At 44.3% G+C, this 16,483-nt stretch overlaps 1 protein-coding gene across 3 annotated transcripts in view; it reads left to right on the forward strand.

Moving 5' to 3' along the window:
- The window catches only part of DNAH11 (dynein axonemal heavy chain 11), a 365,338-nt gene that overhangs the window by 273,400 nt on the left and 75,455 nt on the right, over positions 1-16,483 (forward strand). For all 3 annotated transcript variants that reach the window (XR_016222511.1, XM_089315357.1, XM_089315358.1), the window contains 2 exons: positions 8,026-8,261; positions 10,314-10,436. Coding sequence is in view for 2 of the 3 variants with exons in the window: in XM_089315357.1 (XP_089171483.1) it covers positions 8,026-8,261; positions 10,314-10,436 (359 nt within the window). In the remaining variant the exon portion in view is untranslated. The remainder of the gene's footprint in view (positions 1-8,025; positions 8,262-10,313; positions 10,437-16,483) is intronic.

Raw genomic sequence — 16,483 nt, forward strand, 5'->3', positions numbered from 1 at the left:
TTTCCTCACTACCCTGCTTCTGTCACTCTGGCTACCTTTCTTGAATGTACCAGGCATGGCTCCTTGAGCCCCTGGCCCTGGGTGTTTCCTGTGCCTTGAAGTGCCTGTCTCCAAGGCCGCCAGCAAGCCTCACTCCGTTCCATCCTCAAGTGTTTGTTGAGTTAGCACCCTGAATGCAGTGAGAGCCCCGCCCCACCACGTGTCTCCTCCACCCCAGCAGGCACTGTTGTTCTAACAGAGCATTTATCACCGTCTTTGATATTATTTCCTTTATTCATGTATTATGGTTAGGATGTCCCCCAGACAACTAGAAGAGTCTGTAATATAAATGTACCATATTGCATTTATCCACAAGTCAGTTGATGAACATTTGAGTTATTAGCACTTTTCGGTTATTATAAATCTGCTTCTATGAACATTCAAATGATTATGTACGCTTTTTTTTTTCTCTTGAGCGGACATAGGTTTTATTTTTCTCAGGTGCACGTGGAGTGGAATTTGCTGAGTCCTATGATAACTCCCAATTGACTACTTTGAGGTACTGCCAAGAGTATCCATGCATGTCTTTGAACTAAGTGGATATGGTCTAAAACCTACATTGTGTTTCAGTAGGGAAGTGGTCTCAGTGGTGAGACCAAAACCGGTTTGGGAGAAACGAGGAAGGATTTGGCTTGTATCTAGGACAGTGAGGTATCTCTGGAACTGACAAGTGCTGTGAAGCAGCAGGGAGCTGGAGGAGAAAGTTGTTGGATGGCAGATGAGACTTGGCAGTCATCCGAGCACGTCGGTGGCTGGGGGGGGGGGGGGATGACAGGGTGCGATTCCGTGCTGACCTGTGCGCGCGAGGGGCAGAGGAAAGTGGGCCTGGAGAAGCCACAGGGGAGAGTGGAGTCCTGGGGGACAGGAGAGGTGTCCAAGCTGCAGAGACAAGTGAGAGGAGAACTGGGAGGGGCTTCAGACTTGGAAACATGAAGGACGTAGGTCAGCACGGCAGTGCAGGGAGCCAGGAGCCAGCTTGCCCTGTTGGGCAGTAACGAGAAAGTGAGGCAGCAGAGGCAGAAGACAGACTGTCGCCCTGGACTGTGAAGGGAAGGAGGTGGCCAGAAGTGCCTAGTGAGAGACCCAGCTGGTTCTTTCAGGAAGGCTGTGTCTAGAGCCTGTTTCGGTATTTTGGGTGAAGAACTGAAGAGGAAATTGCCCATGGGAAGAGGGGAAGAGCTGTGATGATCAGTAGATGGGGAGGACAGGGTCCATCCAACATGGATGGAAGGGAATGGCGCTTGGGTAAGAGGAGCAGGAGAGCCTACCCTGGAGTGCGAGGGAAGTGGATACAGCGCCCCCCGCTGGTAGGAGGAGGCACTGCCTGCTGGACAATGATAAAGAGAACTGGAATCCAGACAAGTTGGAGGAGAGCAGTGAAAGCATCAAAAATAACACCCTAAAGGCAATAGAAGAGTAGTTGTTACATGTTGCCACGCAGATTTGAGAAACACAAGTTGAATTTGGAAAAGAGTTGGAGTCGTAGTAATAAAGCTTTTATAAGCAACATTCAAAAGCTGTGATTAAAAAGAGGGACAGGGAGGGGCCAGCGTTGTGGCACTGCAGGTTAGGCTACCACCTGGGACACCAGCATTCTGTGTAAGCACTGGTTCAAGTCCTGGCTGCTCTACTTCCAGTCCAGCTCCCTGCTGATGTGCTTGGGAAAGCAGCAGAAGATGCCCAAGTGGCTGGGCCCCTGCCATCCAGTGGGTGACCTGGAAGAAGCCTCTGGCTCCTTGCTTCAGCCTGGCCCAGCCCTGGCCATTGAAGAGTGAACCAATGAATAGAAAGTCTCTGTCTCTGTCTCTGTCTGTCTGTCTGTCTCTAACTCTGCCTTTCAAAAATAAATAAATGTTTAAAAAAATAAAAAGAGAGGCCAGAGATGGTTGAATCCAACCAGGGCAACAGGTTTTCAAGCAACCAGAAAGGAAGGAGGCAAGGAATACCATGGGATGAGCTGAAGAGTCATTAAGGAATGGGAGGTGCAGTGTAGATTGGATTAAGATGGGAGTTTAGCCAGAAGTTAGCTGAGAAAACATGGTGGGACTCTTCAAAAAATGAAGCATAGAATTACTATGTGATCCAACAGTTCTACTTCTGGATATATACCCCCAAAGAAGTGAAAGTGGAGACTTGAACAGATACTTGTAATCCCACATTTATAGTAGCATTATTCACCATAGCCTAATGGTGGAAGCAACCAAGTGTTTAGGGAAAGATGAATTTTTTAAAAAATGTATTATATACATACAATGGAGTATTTTTCAGCCTTAAAAATGAAACATGCTACAACAGAGATGCACCTCGTAGACACGATGCTGAGATCAGCCAAGTGCAAAAGGATGAAAACTGTCTGACTGTCTATAAAGTGGAGTCAGAAGCCAATGTGTTTACCAGAAACTGGGAAAGAGAGGGACTGTTAGTGGAGATGGCTGCTCACAAGAAAGAATCCAGGCATGAGAGAGAGAGTGGTGGTAAGCAAGGTAGTGAAATTCAGTGAGACAGGGCATCCATCAAGACGGACGGGCACCTCTCCAGATGGACCTGAGAGAGAGCACCCAGTCATTTGGACTGTGAGAGCTCAGAGCAATACCCCGGATAGGGCGGGCAGCATCTAGGAGAGTGCTGAGCGTGCAGTCTGCCTTTGGACTGGGGCTTGTAGGGAATGGGATCCAGGTTACCGTTTCTCCCTCCCCCAACTCTGTTCTCTGGACCAGGGTTTTGCTGGGTGTGAAATAAGTACACTTCCTCCCAAGGTTTCACTACCCAGTGTGATCAGACTAGGTAGTTCACTTGGCATTGGGCAGAGGGGAATCTCCTGGGACCACTTTTAAATTGTTGGGGTATGGGCAGGACTTTGTAGTGTAAAATACTGGGCAGCTTCCAAGGCTCTCTCTGCAGGTGCTTTGTTTTCTGTAGATCTCACTCACATATGTGGGCTGATTTCTATCTTCCAACCTAACAGGAAGGGGAGTTATTGTTTAATAAGTACTGAGTTCAGGTTTTAGGGGACAAAAAAGTTCTGAAGGTAGATGATGGTGCTGGTTGCCCCACAGTGTGGATGTCCTAAATACCACTGCATTGTACACTTGCAAAGTAGATAAAGGGCTGTGGTGGAATAAGAAGACCATGCCAAGATGGCCGCTGGCAAGCCAGCGTCAGTTACTCAGGAATGGCTTTGAAACCCACCAGGCAACAGAGCCTGCCTAGCAACAGGCTGTGATTGGTTAGGGCATAAACCGCCCCTTGACCAGATTGGTTGCCTTGGCTATTTAAGCTGCTATACCAACTGAAATAAATGAGTCTTCAGGCTGCTCACTTCTGGGCTGCTTTCACCCGGCTCCCGGGGTCTGTGTGGTGACTCCACGCCTCTTGCCCCCACCACGCTCCTCCTCTCAGAATGAATCCACCTCAACAAAGGGGCAGGTGTTTGGGGAAGTGGAGGAGACATTGCTTGTGAAGCCCACATCCCATATCAGGGTGCCTGGATTCAAGTCCTAGCTCTGCTCCCAATTCCGATGTCTTGCTAATACTTGCCATAGGAGACAGCAGGTGATGGCTCACATCCCTGAGCCCCTACCACCTTACTTGGGAGACCTGGAGCGAGCTCCTGAGCTCCTGGCTTCAGCCTGGTCCGGCCCCAGGTATTGCATGCATTTGAGAAATAAACCAGCAAATGGGAGATCTGTCAGTATCCCTCCCCCTCCTTCTCTTTCTGTCCCTCCCCCTCTCCCTCTGCCTTTCAAATAAATAAACCAAAAAATATTAAGTGGATACAGTGACAAATTTTTTTTTAATTTATTTTTTGACAGGCAGAGTGGACAGTGAGAGAGACAGAGACAGAGAGAAAGGTCTTCCTTTTACTGTTGGTTCACCCTCCAATGGCCGCCGTGGCCGGTGCACCGTGCTGATCTGAAGCCAAGAGACAGGTGCTTTTTCCTGGTCTCTCATGCGGGTGCAGGGCCCAAGGACCTGGGCCATCCTCCACTGCACTCCCTGGCCACAGCAGAGAGCTGGCCTGGAAGAGGGGCAACCGGGACAGAATCCGGCGCCCCGACCGGGACTAGAACCCGGTGTGCCGGTGCCACAAGGCGGAGGATTAGCCTAGTGAGCCACAGTGCTGGCCTAAAGTGACAAATTTTACGTTATGTGACAGGTGTCCTAATGCTGTTGCTTAGAGTTGAGTGTCGCATTGAAAGATGCAAGAGAGGTATAGACAACCATGGCAAAGAACTGAGTTTGGAATTGGAGATTTCAGTGGTGAAATAGTTTAAGGTCTAGAACAACACATCTTATGCCCTTCAAAGGCATGCCAACATCCTGGGCAGGAGCGAGCTGTGTAGATGAAGCCAGGGGTGGGCAGTGGTGTCTCCCCCGATCCCTTCTCCCCAGGGTGCTAGAGAGGAATGAAAGGTGGTTCTTTGTCCTGAAGGACATCACAGTCAGTGCATTTGTCATCCACGTGGGCATTGAGCTGGTCACGAGTTGAAATCACACTCGGCAAGACAGAAAGGACTAGCAAACAAGTCGTTAAGAGGAAGTACCTACAAGAAGACGGCTCTGTAGCTGCACGCCATGGTCCTTAAAGGTGGAGCGTTCCACATGGCGGTAGGCAGGCTCTGCAGGGGAGTCAGACGGATGAATGGCCTCTGTTTCCCAGTCGTGGGAACATTAGCAGAGTGAACTGTCTCCACTGACAGAGGCCCTCCAGCACAGGCGGGTGCTAGGGTAGCGCTTCTTGCAGCCTCACCTTGGAGTCATGCGGGAGAGAACTTGTGAATTGCATCGCTGCTGCTGAAGGCTGGTTCATTGCGTGGGGCCCTGGAAAGCCTGTTGCAGCTTTCGGAAGCTCCCGTGTGATCCTCCTGTGCAGCCTGGGGATGGAAGTCCTTGCCCGAGACAGAAAGCAGCAAGAGGGAGTGAGGGAATTTGGTCCAAACAGGATTAAAATGCTGGAGGGCATGTAAGAAGCACATTTGCAACAGGGGACGAGAGTTTGCTTTTTTTTTTTTTTTTAAGATGATATGTATGAAATGAAGTTCATTTTCCTCTGCCTACACCTGTTAAAAATTTATGGTGCAGGGGTAGCATTCAGACTTGAGGTCCGATGCCCATGTCCCCCTTCAGAGTGCCTGGGTTTGCTTCCTGTTTCCAACTCCTGACTCCAGCTTCCTGCTAACATGCTGTGACTCTGGGGCCAGCACTGTGGTGTAGTGGGTAAGGCCGCTGCCCTCAGTGCCGGCATCCCATGTGGGCACTGGTTCGAGTCCTGTCTGCTTTGTTTCTGATCCAGCTCTCTGCTGTGGCCTGGAAGAGCAGTAGAAGATGGCTCAGGTCCCTGGGCCCCTGCACCAGTGTGGGAGACCCGAGGGAAGATTCTGGCTCCTGGCTTCCTATCTGTGCAGCTCTGGCCATTGCAGCCAATTGGGGAGTGAACCAGAGGATGGAAGACCTCTCTCTGTATCTGCCTCTCCTTCTCTCTGTGTAGCTCTGACTTCAAGTAAAATAAATAAATCTTTAAATATTTTACACACACCCACACACACACACACACACACACACTGACTCTTGGAGCCAGTGTCGATGGCTTAAGTACTTGGGTCCCTGCCACCTAAGAGACCAGAATTGATGCCCTGGCTCCTGGCTTCAGCTCCCTCCCATCACAGCCCCAGCTGTGGCAGGCTTTTAGGAAATGACCAGAGGATGGAAGAGCATTTGCTTGCTCTCTCTCTCTCTCTCCCCCCTTCTCTTCCTCTCCCCACCCCCACCCCAAAGTAATTTATCTTAAAAAAATTGTGAAAGCAAGGCTTATATTTATAAATCTCGAAAAATATTTTATTCAGTAAGCAAGTTCTATATGGGGTCACACAACTCCCTGTTTGAATGCAGTGTGGTACAGAAAATAGCCAGCAATTTTTGCTGTGAAAGTCTGACTCCAAACACTCACAATATTTATGACGTTCTCCCAAATGAACTACATTGTTCCTATTTCCTCTACTCAGTCAACCTGACGAGAAGAGAAAGGGGACGCTGCTGTGTGTTGGTCCCCAGCACTCTGCTCAGCACAGAGTAGACGCGCAACCAGTTCAAGCTATTAAATTTGGGCGTGTGGCTTGTAGGCTCTGCTTCTGTTAGTCCTTTTAACTTCAGAAATCAAGGTTATTAAAAAGCCTTGAATTGTTTCAAGCTATTTGTATTGAGCAGAAAGTAGGAAAAGATGCCCCTGGCTCATAGAAGATGCTTATTCTAAAAGACAAATCATAATGTCTTCAAGGAAACTATATCTTGTCAGATACTTGGATTCATTGTACATATCGCTAGGAAGTAAGGTTTGCCTTATGTTTCAAAAAATTTTTTTTTCAGTTTTTGCTTATATGAGAGGCAGAGAGAAACAAAGAGAGAAAGAAAATGCTGCCATCAATGGCATTCCCCATGTGCCTACAACAGCCAGGACTGGGCTATGGCCCACCTCATGAGCTTGGAACTCAATCCAGGTCTTCCATGTGGGTAGCAGGAACCCAATTGCTTGAGCCATCTCTGCAGCCTACCTGGTACTGCACTAACAGGAAGCTGAAGCCAGGAGCCAGAAATTAGCATTAAACCTAGATATTATTCTATACGTCCCAGTTAGCATTTTAACTGCTAGGCCAAACATCTTAGTTTCTCTCTCTTTTTTTTAATATTTATTTATTTATTTGAAAGGCAGGGCTATAGAGGGGCAGAGACAGAGAGAGAGGTTCTCCATCTGTGGGTTCACTCCTCAAATGGCTGCAACAGTCAAAGCTGCGCCAATCCGGAGCCAGGAGCTTCTTCCAGGTCCCTCAAGTGCAGGGGCCCAAGGACTTGGCCATCTTCTGCTGCTTTCCCAGGCCACAGCAGAGAGCTGGATTGAAAGTGGAACAGCCAGGACTTGAACCAGCGCCCCTTGATTTATTCTTTAGACAACATTGTAGTTAGGGGCAATGGAATAGTGTATTCCTTTTCCTATATTGATATCAAATTGCATCCCAGCCCTACTATGGGAATCTTTTTAGCATTTTGTTTGTTGTTTGCTGAAGCTCTGTGACCTCTCAGTAAACCAATGTCCTGCTGCTGCTGCAGCGCCCCCTGCTGGCCACAGTAGAACACCTATTGCACTCTCACGTAGTCATGTTTCCATCTTGGCTCCCTTCCAAACCATGGGGCTAGCTCTTCATTCATCTTGCTTCTTTTGGTGTCTCTAGACAATGTTTTGTGCATGCAGTAGGTACTCAATAAATGTTTGGGGCTTGGTGACCCAAGGAGTGGATGGATGAATTCTTTCCCACACTCTTTTGCTTTATTTGGAAAGTCGGTCCTCCGTTGCTCCACTCCCACTCTCTCCATCTCAGTCTCAGTCTCTCTCTTTCAAAGGAGACAGCACCTTGCGTGGCAGTGCAGCCAAGGCACGGGCAGCTCACTCTCGGGACTGAGGCTATAGTCTAGGTCCCACAGGACAACAGATGCGCTGATGAAGCCCCAGCGGCCTGGAAAGATGTCATTGACCCATCCCAGAGTCATCTCTTTGTAGTGCTGGCCTGAAAAAATAAACAAGAAATGCCTAATCCCGGCACTGTATTTCAGCCTTGCTTGTGTGCATGGTGCTCCCTGGGCAGATACATTGCTGGTGTCTTCCCATTGTTCCTGGTGTCTGAATTCTCACCTCCGTGCAGTAGCTGTACACTCAAGTACAGTGCAAAGTCCCTTTCAGGTGAACCCACATAGTTGCAGTTAATAAACCAGATGTCTAATCCCATACTTGGTGGAATTCTGAGAGGTAGAGTGTTGGGTTTTCCGGGTCAAGTTGTAGTTCATGGTGAGAGTCATGTGGTGTCTCTATGAGTCCTCAGTGCATCAGTGTGGATCCATCTTCTCTTGGCTTTGGTCTCTTGTGTTCTTGTCTGTCATATGGAGACTTCCTCTACCAAACTGCCGGTTGATTGCCTTCTGCTTTGATTTTTTCTAAAGACTTCCATCCCAATAACCAAAGGCCTGGACGTGATTGCCATGTTGATGGATGACGCCACAGTTGCCGCCTGGAATAACGAAGGGCTGCCCAGTGACAGAATGTCCACGGAAAATGCCACCATCCTTACCCACTGCGAGCGCTGGCCCCTGATGATAGACCCCCAGCAGCAGGGGATCAAGTGGATTAAGAATCACTACGGTGCTAACCTGAAAGTGACACATGTGGGCCAGAAGGGGTATGTGAACTCTGGGAGTCCGACTCTGTTGACAGGCTGTAGAAGCCCGGCCTGATGTGTCGAACCTCTGGGCATTTGTGAGATCTCTTTGCCACTTTGAGCTCTGACATTGGCGCTGTTTGTTTATCTGCCTGTGCTCTCTGTTGAAAGGGTGTTTTTGTTGGCATCCAACTTCCTGAAGCAGAAATTAGTTTGAAAGGTAGAACAACCATAGTGTGTGAGAGCAAAAATGTGTGTATAAATATAGAAATTTCTTTGGGCACAGAATGGAAACATGACATGACCCTTCTTCAAAGTATTTGGTACGTGGTAACAGAAGAATAGCCAACTGCAGGTATTGGCTTAATAATGTTTAGAAGTCATGTTTCTAAATATATATTATTGTGGGATCTTGACCTGGCTGCAAATCCCAACATTGGATGCCTGAAGATAATTTAATTTAATTTAATTTATTTATTTGAAAGGCAGAGTTACAGAGAGATGTAGAGACAGAGAGAGAGGGCTTCCATCTGCTGGTTCACTCTCCAGATGGCCGCAATGGCTGGAGCTGTGCCGATCCGAAGCCAGGAGCCAGGAGCTTCCTCCAGGTTTCCCACACTGGTGCAGGGGCCCAAGGACTTGAGCCATCTTCCGCTACTTTCCCAGGCCATAGCAGAGAGCTGGATTGGAAGTGGAGCAGCCGAGACTCAAACCAGCACCCATATGGGATGCCAGCGCTTCAGGCCAGGGCTTTAACCCACTGTGCCACAGTGCTGGCCCCAATTTAATTTCCTCCTCAAGTTTCACAGGTCACACGTGAAAAAAATTATTTATTTATATGTGATGTAGAGAGACAGAAAGATGGTGCTGATGTTGCGACATAGTGACACCAGCATCTCTTATGAGTGCCAATTTGTATCCTGGCCACTCCACTTCTGATCCAGCTCCCTGCTAATGCACCTGGGAAAAGCAATAGAAGATGGCCCAAGTATTTGGGCACCTGCAACCTACATGGGGGACCTGGAAGAAGCTCCTAGCTTTGGCTTGGTCCAGCCCTGACGGTTGTGGCCATCTAGGGGGTGAACCAGTGATGGAAGACCTTGCTCTTTCTCTAACTCTTTCAAATAAATAACACTCCATTGAATCTATTCTCTCTGTACTAATATCACATTAACATGAGAATGGATAAGAATTGTGTTGTAGAAATCATCATGCATTTGCTATGACCCTGAAAATCTGTTATTAATAAATTGCTTAAATTTTTTTAATTAAAAAAAAAAAAAAGAAACAGACTATTCTACTTATTGGTTCACTCTCCAAATGACTGCAATGGCAAGGGGACAAAACTAGACACCTCCATCTTCTTTTCACATGTATAGTGAAATAAAGAATATTTGTAGCTGTATAGATAAATGTAGGCCCTGCTTGTCTGACTGTAGAAAAGTAATTTTGGTGAGGAGAGTAAGGTAAAACAACAGCTCACCATTTTACATGACTGAACTTAAAGGCCATATGGATGCTGGTTCAAGTCCCAGTTGCTCTACTTCCAATCCAGCTCCCTGCTAAAACACCTGGGTAAAAAGTGGAAGATGGCCCAAGTCCTTGGGCCCCTGCCCCCACATGGGAGACCCAGACGATGCTCCTGGCTCCTGGCTTTGGTCTGGCTCAGTCCCAGTAGCTATTAAGGGAATGAACCAGTAGATGGAGGATCTCTTTCTCTCTCACCTTCTCTCTGTTTATCTCTGCCTTTCAAATAAATAAATAAATCTTTTAAAAAAATTTATCCTGGCCGCGGCGGCCATTGGAGGGTGAACCAATGGCAAAGGAAGACCTTTCTCTCTGTGTCTCTCTCTCACTGCCCACTCTGCCTGTCAAAAAAAAAAAAAATTTATCCTAAAATCTGATCCTTAATTTTTCTGTCATCTAGCTAGAGAAGAATCCTACTTCATGAAATAATTATCTCTTGAGTCTGTCCCATTTAAAATATATACATTATATAGTTCTAATCACATTAGTAATTTTGAACATGTGCTCACTTATATGTTGTAATCTCAACTTTGACTGCATTGGAAGGTTTCTGAATGCCATTGAAGCTGCGTTGGCCTTCGGTGATGTCATCTTAATTGAAAACCTTGAAGAAACTGTAGATCCTGTGCTGAATCCATTGCTTGGCAGGAACACGATTAAAAAAGGAACGTAAGTATTTTTCACATAGATTACCTGCTAAATGAATCTGATCATCAGCTTCTGTTTCTTTTTTTAAAATTTTATTTAACTTTTATAAACTTCATGTATGTCATATATACAGATTTAGGAACTTAGTGATATTTCCCTCCCTACCCTCCCTCCCACCAATAATCCAACCCTTCTTCCTCCTCCCTCTCCTCTTCCCGCTCTTAATTTTTACAAAGATATATTTTCACTTTACTTAATGATTGTAAGGTTAACCCTACACTAAGTAAAAGAGTTCAACAAATAGTATGAAGAAAAGCAGTCATTGAATCTCAAAATGTCCATTTCACTCCAATACATTACATTTCGTGTACTTTGTTACCCCAGATGAGGGAAAACATGCTATTTTTCTTTTGAGACTGGCTTATTTCACTAAGTATAATGGTTTCCAGTTAGACCCATTTTGTTGCAAAATACAGGATTCCATTTTTTTTTCAGCAGCTGAGTAGTACTCTACTCCAGAGTATGTATATACCACAATTTCTTTATCCAACCAACACTTAATGGACATCTGGATTGGTTCCATATCTTAGCTATTGTGAATTGAGCTGCAATGGACATGGGGTACAGATAACTCTTTCATATGTTGATTTCTTTTGGTTTGGGTAAATTCCCAGGAGTAGGATGGCTGGGTCATATGGTAGGTCTATATTCAGCTTTCTGAAGTATCTCCACACTGTCTTCCACAGTGGTTGGACCAGTTTACATTTCCACCAACAGTAGATTAGGGTACCTTTTATCCACATCCTCACCAACATTTGTTGTTTGTTGATTTTTTTTTGTATGGAGTGAGGTGAAAGCTCATTGTGGTTTTGATTTACATTTCACTGATGGCTGGTGGTCCTGAGCATTTTTTCCAGTGTCTGTTTGCCATTTGAATTTCCTCTCTTGAAAAATGCCTGTTCAAGTCCTATGCCCACTAGTTAGCTGGATTGTTTGTTTTTGTTGAATTCCTTAAGCTCTTTATAAATTCTGGATATTAATCCTTTATCAGTCCTGTAGTTGGCAAACATTTTCTCCCATTCTGTTAGTTGCCTGTTCACTTTGTTGATGATTTCTTTGCAGGGCAGAAACTTCTCAGCTTGACATAACCCTATTTGTCAGCTTTGGCGTTGATTGCCTGTGCTTCTGGGGTCTTTTCCAAGTAGTCTTTGCTTATACCCATGTCTTGTACAGTTTCTCCAATGTTCTCCAATAATTTGATGGTATTAGGTCATAGATTTAGGTCTTCGATCCCTTTTGAGTGGATTTTTGTGTAAGGTGTAAGGTAGGGGTCTAGTTTCATACTCCTGCATGTGGAGATCCAGGTTCCCCAGCACCATTTGTTGAAGGGACTTTCCTTGCTCCAGGGATTGATTCTTTGTCAAAAACAAGCTGGTTGTGCATGTGTGGCTTGATTTCTGGAGTTTCTATTCTGTTCCATTGGTCTACATATCTGTTTTTGTGCCAGTACCAGGCTGTAATGAGTATAACTGCCCTGTAGTATGTCTTGATATCTAGTATTATGATGCCTCTGGCTTTGTTTTGTTGCATAACGTTAGTTTAGCTATTCGGGGTTTCTTGTGTTTCCATGAATTTCAGCATAGTTTTTTAGATCTGAGAAGAATGTCCTTATTATCTTGTTGGACTAGCATTGAATCTGTATATTGCTTTTTGTATTATGGACATTTTTGTGATATTGGTTCTTCCAATCCATGAACATGGAAGATTTTGCCATTTTGTGTGTCTTTTATTTCTTTTTTAATGTTTTATAATTTTCATTATGGAGATATTTGACATCCTTGGTTAAATTTACTCCAAGGTATTTATATTTTTTGTCGTTATTGTGAATGGTATTGACATTAAAAATTCTTTCTTAGGGGCTGGCACTATGGCATAGTAAGCTAAGCCTCTGCCTGCCAAACTGACATTCCATACAGGCACCAGTTTTAGTCCCAGCTGTTCCTCTTCCAATCCAGCTCTCTGCTTGTGGCCTGGGAAAGCAATGGAAGCTGGCCCAAGTGTGTGGGCTCCTGCAGGATAGTTTGACTTCATCCTTTCCAATTTATATCCCTTTGGTTTCTTTTTCTTGCCTAATGTCTCTGGCCAAAACTTCCAGGACTACACTGAATAACAATGGTGAAAGTGGGCATCCTTGTCGGGTTTCGGATCTCAATTGGGATGCTTCCAGCTTTTCCCCATTCAACAGGACACTGACCATGGGTTTGTCATAAATTGCTTTGATTGTGTTGAGGAATGTTCCTTCTAAACCTAAATGCTTAGAGTTTTCATTATGAAAGGGTGTTGTATTTTATCAGATGCTTTCTCTTAATGTATTGAGATAATCATATGGTTTTTGTTCTTCAGTTTGTTACTGTGATGTATCACATTGAGTTGCAAATGTTAAACCATTCTTGCATACCAGGGATAAATCCCAGGTTGTCCATGTGTATGATCTTTCTGATGTGTTGTTGGATTTGATTAGCCAATATTTTGTTGAGGATTTTCCATCCATGTTCATCAGCTAAATTGGTCCATAGTTCTGTATCTCTGTTGTATCTTTTTCTGGTTTAGGAATTAAGGTGATGCACAATTCATTGAAGGAGTTTGGGAGGATTCCCTCCTTTTCATTTGTTTTGAGTAACTTGAGAATTGGAGTTAGTTCTTCTTTAAATATCTGATAGAATTCAGCAATGAAGCCATCCAGTCCTGGGCTTGTATTTGTTGAGAGAGTCTTTATTACTGATTCAATTTCTGTTTTGGCTATTGGTCTGTTTAGGTTTCCATGTCTTCATGACTTAATTTAGGTAGATTGTGTGTGTCCAGGAATCTACCCATTTCTTCTAGTTTTCCTGATTTGTTGGCATAGAGCTTTTTGTAGTAATTCCTGATGATTCTTTTAATTTGTGTGTTATCTGTTATTACATTTCCTTTTCATCTCTGATTTTAGTGACTTGAGTCTTCTCCCCCCTCCCTTTTTTTTTTTTTTTTTTTTTTTGGTTAATTGGGCCAATGATGTATCAGTTTTGTTTATTTTTTCAAAAGATCAGCTCTTCCTTTAACTGATCTTTTGTATTGTTTTTGTTTGTTTCAATTTTGTTTATTTATTCTCAATTTTAATTATTTCTTTTCTCCTACAACTCCTATTTGGGGTTTGGTTGTTGTTTTTCTAGGTCCTTGAGATGCATTGATAACTTGTTTATTTGGTACCTTTCCAATTTCTTCTTGTAGATACCGATTGCTATAAACTTTCCTCTTAACACTGCTTTTGTTTTATTCTATGTTTAAATATAATATTGTCTTGATTTGTTTCCAGAAATTTTTTGATTTCTTCTATGACCCACTGTTCATTCAGGAGCCATGTTATTCAGTCTCCATGTGTTTGCAAATGATCTAGAGATTTTTAAGTTGCTGATTTCCAGCTTCACTCCATTGTGGTAAAGAAGATGCATGGTATAATTTTAATTTTTTAATTTGCTGAGACTTGCTTTATGGCCTAGCATGTGGTCTATTCTAGAGAAAGTTCCATGCATTGGTGAGAAGAATGTGTATTCTGCAACTGAGGGCTAAATAGTTCTGTAGATATCTGTTAGGTCCATTTGGTCTATAGTATCAATTAGCTCTGTTGTTTTCTTGTTGATTTTCTATCTGGTTGATCCATCCATTGCTGAAAGTGGGGTGTTAAAGTCTCCCATTACTATTGTATTAGAATCTATGTCTCCCTTTAGATCCATTAAATAGCCAGTTGCATAGACATTTATTATAATCACATCTACCTGTTGAATTGATCCCTTAATAATTGCATAGTTCCCTTCTTTGTCTCTTTTAACAGTTTTTGTGTTAAGGTCTATGTTGATTAATATTATGATAGCTACAACTACCCTTTTTTGCTTTCCATTAGCATGCAATGTGTTTTTCCATCTGTTCACTTTCAGTCTGCATGTATCTTTGTTGTTGAGATGTGTTTCTTGTAGGCAGCAAATAGATGGGTTTTGTTGTTTAATCCATTCTGCCAGTCTGTATCTTCTAACTTGAGAGGTGAGGCCATTTACATTCAAGGTGACTATCAATAAGTAATGACTTTGCCCTGCCATTTTTCCATAAATATTCCTATTGTTTACTTTGAATTTCCTTTGTACTTTTACTGGAAGATTTTCTAGCTTTACCTTCTCTCGTAATGATGACCATGTTTCTGTGTTTCTGTGTGTAGCACATCCGTAAGCATCTTTTATAGGGCTGGATGAGCGGTGACAAATTCTTTCAATTTCTCTTTGTTATGGAAGGTCTTTATTTCATCTTCATCCGTAAATGAAAGCTTTGCAGGGTACAGTATTCTGGGTTAACAGTTTTTTCTTTTAGGACTTAAGACTATGTCTCCTCATTCTGTACTAGCCTGTAGGGTTTCTTATGAGAAGTCAGCTGTGTTGTCTGGCGCTGTGGCTCAATAGGCTAATCCTTCACCTGTGGCACCGGCACCCTGGGTCCTAGTCCTGGTCGGGGCACCGGATTCTGTCCCAGTTGCCCCTCTTCCAGGCCAGCTCTCTGTTGTGGCCCGGGAGTGCAGTGGAGGATGGCCCAAGTGCTTGGGCCCTGCACCCCATGGGAGACCAGGTGAAGCACCTGACTCCTGCCTTCGGATCAGCGCAGTGCTCTGGCCGCAGCACACTGGCTGCAGCGGCCATTGGAGGGTGAACCAATGGAAAAAGGAAGACCTTACTCTCTGTCTCTCTCTTTCACTGTCCACTCTGCCTGTCAAAAAAAAAAAAAAAAAAGTCAGCTGTGAGTCTAACTGGAAATCCTCTGATAGTAATCTGGCATTTCTCTCGTGCAAATTTTAGAATCTTTTCTTTGTGTGTTACTGTGGAAAATCTGACTGCAGTGTGTCGTGGTAAGGATCTTCTCTGGTTTTGTCTATTAGGGCTTCTATATGCTCACCATGAAATTACTAGGTACTGAAGTCTTCTTGGTGATATCTCTAAATTTCCATTTCATGGCACCTCCACCCAAGACACAAGCAACTTCAGTAGAAGTAAGACTTTTGGCCTACCAGTTTGGTGGATTTAGATCTGTTTTGTCCACTTGCTGACTTATGACCACATGCTTTGTCGTAAACCTGAGGATCATTACCCCTTTTTTCTTCTATGCCAGCATTTCTCTAACTTCGGTAATTTGCAAAAGACCCTGAGTATGGCTGCCCTGTCTGTGTATCACTTTATTCACTGAATGTTTTTCTTTAAATAGATTTTAAATTCACTTGACCACTCTCTAGTAATAGCATCTATAAAATCATGCGTTTCCTAGGCTATCTCTAGTTTTTCTAATATACATCCAACTACTCAAAAGGAGAGAATTCATCCATGGTCCCTGAGTCATCCCCATCCCAGCAGTGTGGATCACCATGCCCTGGGCATAGCCAAAGGGAGTTATCTGAGGCTTTCTCAGTAGCCGCCATTCTGCTTGGGACAGTGCACTTTCCAGAACATTCTAACAGGATCACAGAAGACATTTCTCCCGGAGCCAGGAGTCTCCATTTCACTTTAAATGTTTGAAAGATCAGATGCAGCCATCATGTCTCTTGGCCAAGCCCGGATGGGCCCAGGGGAGACCAGGGCATCCCAGGGCTCCTGTCTCTTCACTCACGAGAGTGCAGTCACCAGCCCGATTCCACTGGCTCTCCTTCTCTCTAGTTTTCGCTTTTTCTTCCCAGAGCAATAATTTCAGAACTTCCCAAACTCCTTCTCTTTTAACACCCACTCTCTGCCTCGAAGGTGTCTGTCTCCTTTTTCATCACGAGCTTACTCCTGTCAGCTTAAATGGTACCAGACCTACTTCAGGGGGACTAACTTTCTAATCTCTAACCGCTGAGTGCACTATTTATCATACCAGTCACCAAGTAAATCCACTTAGAGTGACTGACAACTTGTAATTGTTTAATAAACCAAAATTTACCCAGACATGCATTTAGAACAATCTAATAACCGACTTGACAAACTGCAACTCTTAACATAAATATAATTGCAGCTGTGTCTGAT

This window comes from Oryctolagus cuniculus, chromosome 16 (genome assembly GCF_051225735.1).
Source record: "Oryctolagus cuniculus isolate XC-2025 breed Fujian yellow rabbit chromosome 16, ASM5122573v1, whole genome shotgun sequence".
Lineage (NCBI taxonomy): Eukaryota > Metazoa > Chordata > Mammalia > Lagomorpha > Leporidae > Oryctolagus > Oryctolagus cuniculus.